At 39.0% G+C, this 8,616-nt stretch overlaps 1 protein-coding gene across 2 annotated transcripts; it reads left to right on the top strand.

Moving 5' to 3' along the window:
- The first annotated feature begins 237 nt into the window (after positions 1 to 237).
- tmub1 (transmembrane and ubiquitin-like domain containing 1) lies at positions 238 to 8,192 on the top strand. Of its 2 annotated transcripts, none has more exons than XM_034556394.1 (3): positions 238 to 363; positions 949 to 1,468; positions 7,422 to 8,192. In XM_034556394.1, the coding sequence occupies exons 2-3, from the start codon at positions 981 to 983 to the stop codon at positions 7,771 to 7,773; spliced, it is 840 nt and encodes a 279-aa protein (XP_034412285.1). In that variant the 5' UTR covers positions 238 to 363; positions 949 to 980; the 3' UTR covers positions 7,774 to 8,192. The 2 variants fall into 2 exon arrangements, with proteins under 2 accessions (XP_034412285.1, XP_034412286.1); XM_034556395.1 differs by having other exon boundaries at positions 248 to 369.
- The last annotated feature ends 424 nt before the right edge of the window (positions 8,193 to 8,616 follow it).

Here is an 8,616-nt window from a genome sequence, read left to right as displayed (position 1 = left end):
TTTGTGCTAAGCTAGGCTATCTGTTTGTCTTGCTACCAGTATTTGTGCTAAGCTAGGCGATCAGCAGCCATAAGCCTATAGCAGCATATCTAGGGGCCACACACACATCTGTAATAAATATGAAATAACTGATAAAGAAAAGAAAAAGTATTCAGCTCGACCACAGAAGAAGACGCTGCGTCAGAACCACAGAAGAAGACGCTGCGTCAGAACCACAGAAGAAGACGCGGCAGAAATCCGTCACGCTACGTTAGAACCACAGAAGAAGACGCGGCAGCAGAACCCGGAAGTGTCTGACGGAGCAGCCCAGCCTGATTAGCCTGCAGGCTAACGCTCTCTGACATGAGGTTTCTCAGCTGAACAGTAAGTGTGAGTTTCCTCCTATTGATCTGCGCGCGCAGATAACCTGCGTGCGTATTTTGGATTGTTTGTAGTATCACTGAGAATTTCATAACGGACGCTGAGCGCTGTTAGCATGTAGCCTAGCCCACTTCCTGTCCGTCTGTTAGCAGTTAGCTCCTAGTTTTAGCAGCACATTGATTAAATCAATCAGCTGGCCTGCAGGTAACTCCCACCTGGACGTCCCCAAGCGGTGTAGAACACCTCACTGAATATACTGTGAAGTACCACCAGGAACATGTACTCCACTACAGTAGTAGTTACATTATGATGGCATAATATTAGAGTATCATTATTATCAGGCCCCTTTTAAAGACATTGTTTAATCAATGTGTGAGGAACTACATTGTTTTACTAAATCACCGATCAATGAGTTACATTTCATACAATCAATAAAGTCAAAGCAGTTGTATTGTTTTAATAAACACAACAAGGCTTTACATCTTCTTGCATGATTACAACATATTTTGTAGTACACACTAACTAATCTGAAGTGCTCTATAGGTGTTGTTGCCCTAACGGATGTAAAGTTCTGCCCTCTGTGTGCAGGTGTGTGACCTCAGCGGGCGTTGCCGTGGGCGATGGCTCTGATTGAAGGAGTAGGAGATGAGGTGACGCTGCTGTTCGGCTTCCTGCTGCTCCTTTTGGTGCTGCTGCTTGCCTGGATCTCTACCCGCACCTCTGAGCCCCCAGAACACCTGTTCACCTCCGGCACAGGCTCCGCCCCTTCACTGGGGACCAGCCCCGTCCACCAGGACACCCCCCCCTCCTCCACCAACACCATTTCCTCTTCATCCTCCTCACCCTCGAGCTCTGTGAATAACAGCTCTCTGACAGAAGCTCTGCCCACAAACACCTCCACCCAGGAGAAGGGGGAGGGGGCAGGGAGGCAGGAGGGGGGGGAGGGGAGAGGAGGAGATGGTATCAGAAATAGAGGAGAAGGAGGAGGAGGAGGAGGAGAAGAAGAAGAAGAGTCTCAGAGGAACATGGTGGTCAGACTGAAGTTTCTGAACGACACAGAGAGAACTGCTCAGGTCAAACCACAGGACACCATTGGCTACATCAAACGGTAACAAAGTAGTGCATCACACAGTATCACTAGTGCATCACAACAGTATCACTACAATATCACTAGTACATCACTACAGTATCACTAGTACATCACAACAGTATCACTAGTGCATCACAACAGTATCAGTACAATATCACTAGTACATCACTACAGTATCACTAGTGCATCACTACAGTATCACTAGTGCATCACTACAATATCACTAGTGCATCACTACAATATCACTAGTGCATCACTACAGTATCACTAGTACATTACTACAGTATCACTAGTACATCACTACAGTATCACTAGTACATTACTACAATATCACTAGTACATCACAACAGTATCACTAGTGCATCACTACAGTATCACTAGTGCATCACTACAATATCACTAGTGCATCACTACAGTATCACTAGTACATTACTACAATATCACTAGTACATCACAACAGTATCACTAGTGCATCACAACAGTATTACTAGTGCATCACTACAATATCACTAGTACATTACTACAGTATCACTAGTACATCACTACAGTATCACTAGTACATTACTACAGTATCACTAGTACATCACAACAGTATCACTAGTGCATCACTACAGTATCACTAGTGCATCACTACAATATCACTAGTGCATCACTACAATATCACTAGTACATCACAACAGTATCACTAGTGCATCACAACAGTATCACTAGTACATCACTACAGTATCACTAGTACATTACTACAGTATCACTAGTACATCACAACAGTATCACTAGTGCATCACTACAGTATCACTAGTGCATCACTACAATATCACTAGTGCATCACTACAATATCACTAGTACATCACAACAGTATCACTAGTGCATCACTACAGTATCACTAGTGCATCACTACAATATCACTAGTGCATCACTACAATATCACTAGTGCATCACTACAATATCACTAGTACATCACTACAGTATCACTAGTACATTACTACAGTATCAGTAGTACATCACTACAGTATCACTAGTACATTACTACAATATCACTAGTACATCACTACAGTATCACTAGTGCATCACTACAGTATCACTAGTGCATCACTACAATATCACTAGTACATTACTACAATATCACTAGTACATCACAACAGTATCACTAGTGCATCACAACAGTATCACTAGTGCATCACTACAATATCACTAGTACATTACTACAATATCACTAGAACATCACAACAGTATCACTAGTGCATCACAACAGTATCACTAGTGCATCACAACAGTATCACTAGTGCATCACTACAGTATCACTAGTGCATCACTACAGTATCACTAGTACATCACTACAGTATCACTAGTACATCACTACAGTATCACTAGTACATCATTACAGTATTACTAGTACATCACTACAGTATCACTAGTGCATCACTACAATATCACTAGTGCATCACTACAGTATCACTAGTACATTACTACAATATCACTACAATATCACTAGTGCATCACAACAGTATCACTAGTGCATCACTACAGTATCACTAGTGCATCACTACAATATCACTAGTGCATCACTACAATATCACTAGTACATTACTACAGTATCACTAGTGCATCACTACAATATCACTAGTACATTACTACAGTATCACTACAATATCACTAGTGCATCACTACAATATCACTAGTGCATCACTACAGTATCACTAGTGCATCACTACAATATCACTAGTACATCACTAGTGCATTACTACAGTATCACTAGTACATCACTAGTGCATTACTACAGTATCACTAGTACATTACTACAATATCACTAGTACATTACTACAGTATCACTACAATATCACTAGTGCATCACTACAATATCACTAGTGCATCACTACAGTATCACTAGTGCATCACTACAGTATCACTACAGTATCACTACAGTATCACAACAGTATCACTAGTGCATCACAATAGTATCACTAGTGCATCACAATAGTATCACTAGTGCATCACTACAGTATCACTACAGTATCACAACAGTATCACTAGTGCATCACTACAGTATCACTACAGTATCACAACAGTATCACTAGTACATCACTACAGTATCACTAGTACATCACAACAGCATCACTACAATATCACTAGTACATCACAATAGTATCACTAGTACATCACTACAGTATCACTACAATATCACTAGTACATCACAATAGTATCACTAGTACATTACTACAGTATCACTAGTACATCACTACAGTATCACTAGTACATTACTACAGTATCACTAGTACATTACTACAGTATCACTAGTACATCACTACAGTATCACTACAGTATCACTAGTACATTACTACAGTATCACTAGTACATTACTACAGTATCACTAGTACATCACTAGTGCATTACTACAGTATCACTAGTACATCACTACAGTATCACTAGTACATTACTACAGTATCACTAGTACATTACTACAGTATCACTAGTACATCACTACAGTATCACTAGTGCATTACTACAGTATCACTAGTACATTACTACAGTATCACTAGTACATTACTACAGTATCACTAGTACATCACTACAGTATCACTAGTACATTACTACAATATCACTAGTACATCACAATAGTATCACTAGTACATCACTACAGTATCACTACAGTATCACTAGTACATTACTACAGTATCACTAGTACATTACTACAGTATCACTAGTACATCACTACAGTATCACTAGTACATTACTACAGTATCACTAGTGCATTACTACAGTATCACTAGTACATCACTACAGTATCACTAGTACATTACTACAATATCACTAGTGCATTACTACAGTATCACTAGTACATCACTACAGTATCACTAGTACATTACTACAGTATCACTAGTACATCACTACAGTATCACTACAGTATCACTAGTACATTACTACAGTATCACTAGTACATCACTACAGTATCACTAGTACATCACTACAGTATCACTAGTACATTACTACAGTATCACTAGTACATCACTACAGTATCACTACAGTATCACTAGTACATTACTACAGTATCACTAGTACATTACTACAGTATCACTAGTACATTACTACAGTATCACTAGTACATCACTAGTGCATTACTACAGTATCACTAGTACATCACTAGTGCATTACTACAGTATCACTAGTACATTACTACAGTATCACTAGTACATTACTACAATATCACTAGTACATCACTAGTGCATTACTACAGTATCACTAGTACATCACTACAGTATCACTAGTACATTACTACAGTATCACTAGTACATTACTACAGTATCACTAGTACATTACTACAGTATCACTACAGTATCACTAGTACATTACTACAGTATCACTAGTACATTACTACAGTATCAGTAGTACATTACTACAGTATCACTAGTACATTACTACAATATCACTAGTACATCACTAGTACATTACTACAATATCACTAGTACATCACTACAGTATCACTAGTGCATTACTACAGTATCACTAGTACATTACTACAGTATCACTAGTGCATTACTACAGTATCACTAGTACATTACTACAGTATCATTAGTGCATCACTACAGTATCACTAGTGCATCACTACAGTATCACTAGTACATTACTACAGTATCACTAGTACATTACTACAGTATCACTAGTACATTACTACAATATCACTAGTACATCACTAGTGCATTACTACAGTATCACTAGTACATCACTACAGTATCACTAGTGCATTACTACAGTATCACTAGTACATTACTACAGTATCACTAGTGCATTACTACAGTATCACTAGTACATTACTACAGTATCATTAGTGCATCACTACAGTATCACTAGTGCATCACTACAGTATCACTAGTACATTACTACAGTATCACTAGTACATTACTACAGTATCACTAGTACATTACTACAGTATCACTACAGTATCACTAGTACATTACTACAGTATCACTAGTACATCACTACAGTATCACTAGTACATTACTACAGTATCACTAGTACATTACTACAGTATCACTAGTACATTACTACAGTATCACTACAGTATCACTAGTACATTACTACAGTATCACTAGTACATTACTACAGTATCAGTAGTACATTACTACAGTATCACTAGTACATTACTACAATATCACTAGTACATCACTAGTACATTACTACAGTATCACTAGTACATTACTACAGTATCACTAGTACATTACTACAGTATCACTACAGTATCACTAGTGCATTACTACAGTATCACTAGTACATCACTACAGTATCACTAGTACATTACTACAGTATCACTAGTACATCACTACAGTATCACTAGTGCATTACTACAGTATCACTAGTACATTACTACAGTATCACTAGTACATTACTACAGTATCACTACAGTATCACTAGTACATTACTACAGTATCACTAGTACATCACTACAGTATCACTAGTACATTACTACAGTATCACTAGTACATCACTACAGTATCACTAGTACATCACTACAGTATCACTAGTACATTACTACAGTATCACTAGTACATCACTACAGTATCACTAGTACATTACTACAGTATCACTACAGTATCACTAGTACATTACTACAGTATCACTAGTACATTACTACAGTATCAGTAGTACATTACTACAGTATCACTAGTACATTACTACAATATCACTAGTACATCACTAGTACATCACTACAGTATCACTAGTACATTACTACAGTATCACTAGTACATTACTACAGTATCACTAGTACATTACTACAGTATCACTACAGTATCACTAGTGCATTACTACAGTATCACTAGTACATCACTACAGTATCACTAGTACATTACTACAGTATCACTAGTACATTACTACAGTATCACTAGTACATTACTACAGTATCACTACAGTATCACTAGTACATTACTACAGTATCACTAGTACATTACTACAGTATCAGTAGTACATTACTACAGTATCACTAGTACATTACTACAATATCACTAGTACATCACTAGTACATTACTACAATATCACTAGTACATTACTACAATATCACTAGTACATCACTAGTGCATTACTACAGTATCACTAGTACATTACTACAGTATCACTAGTACATTACTACAATATCACTAGTACATTACTACAGTATCACTAGTACATTACTACACTATCACTAGTACATCACTAGTGCATTACTACAGTATCACTAGTACATCACTACAGTATCACTAGTGCATTACTACAGTATCACTAGTACATTACTACAGTATCACTAGTGCATCACTACAGTATCACTAGTGCATTACTACAGTATCACTAGTACATTACTACAGTATCACTAGTACATCACTACAGTATCACTAGTACATCACTATAGTATCACTAGTACATCATTACAGTATCACTAGTACATCACTACAGTATCACTAGTACATTACTACAGTATCACTAGTACATTACTACAGTATCACTAGTACATCACTACAGTATCACTAGTACATTACTACAGTATCACTAGTACATCACTACAGTATCACTAGTACATTACTACAGTATCACTAGTACATCACTATAGTATCACTAGTACATCATTACAGTATCACTAGTACATTACTACAGTATCACTAGTGCATCACTACAGTATCACTAGTACATCACTACAGTATTACTAGTACATCACTACAGTATTACTAGTACATCACTACAGTATCACTAGTGCATCACTACAGTATCACTAGTACATCACTATAGTATCACTAGTACATTACTACAGTATCACTAGTACATCACTACAGTATCACTAGTGCATCACTACAGTATCACTAGTACATTACTACAGTATCACTAGTACATCACTACAGTATCACTAGTACATCACTACAGTATCACTAGTACATCATTACAGTATTACTAGTACATCACTAGTATTACTAGTGATAGTATCACTACCTTTTGACCTCTGCCCTTTCAGGACCTACTTTGCGGGTCAGGAGCAGCAGGTCCGGCTCATCTATCAGGGTCAGCTGCTGCAGGACGACGCTCAGACTCTTGCCTCTCTGAACCTGGTTCATAACTGCGTCCTGCACTGTCACATCTCTCAGCACGCCGGTCGGGGAGTGGCCGGGGGGCCGCGGCCTGCCGACCAGGTGCAGGTTGCTCTGAACGTGGGCAGCCTGATGGTCCCCCTGCTGGTCCTCATGCTGTCGGTGCTGTGGTATTGTCAGATCCAGTACAGGCAGTTCTTCACTGCCCCGGCCACCGCCTCGCTGGTCGGCGTCACCATCTTCCTCAGCCTGGTGGCCTTCGGAGTCTACCGCCGCTAGGTGCTCTCTGATTGGCTGCTGCCTCTGCCTGTGTGGTGATGTCGGCAGTTCAGGCGCAGCTCTCTCTCTGTGACCTCTGACCTCAGAGCCTCAAGAGACTTGAAACAGACACTGATAGTTCATTTATTTTTATTTTTTCTGTTGCCATGAAGACGCTGAGTGTTATGAGGACTTTCATTTTAATTTGTTTGTTTTTTAGATCACGTTTCTCTGTAGGTTTCTCATCATCGTGCCTCGTTTACTTTCTGGTTTGTTTGGTTCTTTCTGCTCCTGGAGGTTTCAGACCAGTGCCAGACTGTAGCCCGGACCAGTACCAGCCTGTAAACCCGACCCGTCTGTCTGCTGGATGGAAAGTCTTTTATGTCAATTACAGCTTTTGAAGAGAAAGACATTCTATTAAATGGTTTATTTATCTTGTTGCGGTTCTTTTTGTCTGTTCTTGTTTACTGAGTCCGGAGCCAGATCACACGAGACATCGACCCGATCCTCGTGTCTGCTCGGAAACTCTCGCACACTTTGAATGACCACTATGTGTGACTTTGCCTGAGGGAATTACCCACAAGTCATAGCGTCATGACTTTAAACCCAGAGGGTTCAGGGCTTGAGGTCTTAGCGGGGACACAGAGGTTGAACATCTGAACTCTACATAATTACATCACCGTACATGTCATTTAGCGCTTTTATCCAAAGAGACTCACAATAAGTGAATTCAACCATGAGAACAAACTCAGAACAACAAGAATCAAGAAAGTGACATTTCTTCAAGAAAGCCAAACTACAAAAAGTAATTCCATAAGTAAGTGCCACTGAAGTGCTAGTCTGTTTTTATTCAAGGTATAGTCG

Source organism: Cyclopterus lumpus, chromosome 17, assembly GCF_009769545.1.
Source record: "Cyclopterus lumpus isolate fCycLum1 chromosome 17, fCycLum1.pri, whole genome shotgun sequence".
NCBI lineage: Eukaryota > Metazoa > Chordata > Actinopteri > Perciformes > Cyclopteridae > Cyclopterus > Cyclopterus lumpus.
The sequence above is the reverse complement of the archived record's forward strand: the minus strand, read 5'-3'. Positions and strand labels throughout refer to the sequence as shown.

Coding starts and splice junctions, on each gene's coding strand:
- tmub1 (XM_034556394.1), top strand. CDS start 981: ATGGCTCTGATTGAAGGAGTAGGAGATGAGGTGACGCTGCTGTTCGGC. Junction 1,469..7,421: donor ACCATTGGCTACATCAAACG/GTAACAAAGTAG, acceptor CTGCCCTTTCAG/GACCTACTTTGCGGGTCAGG.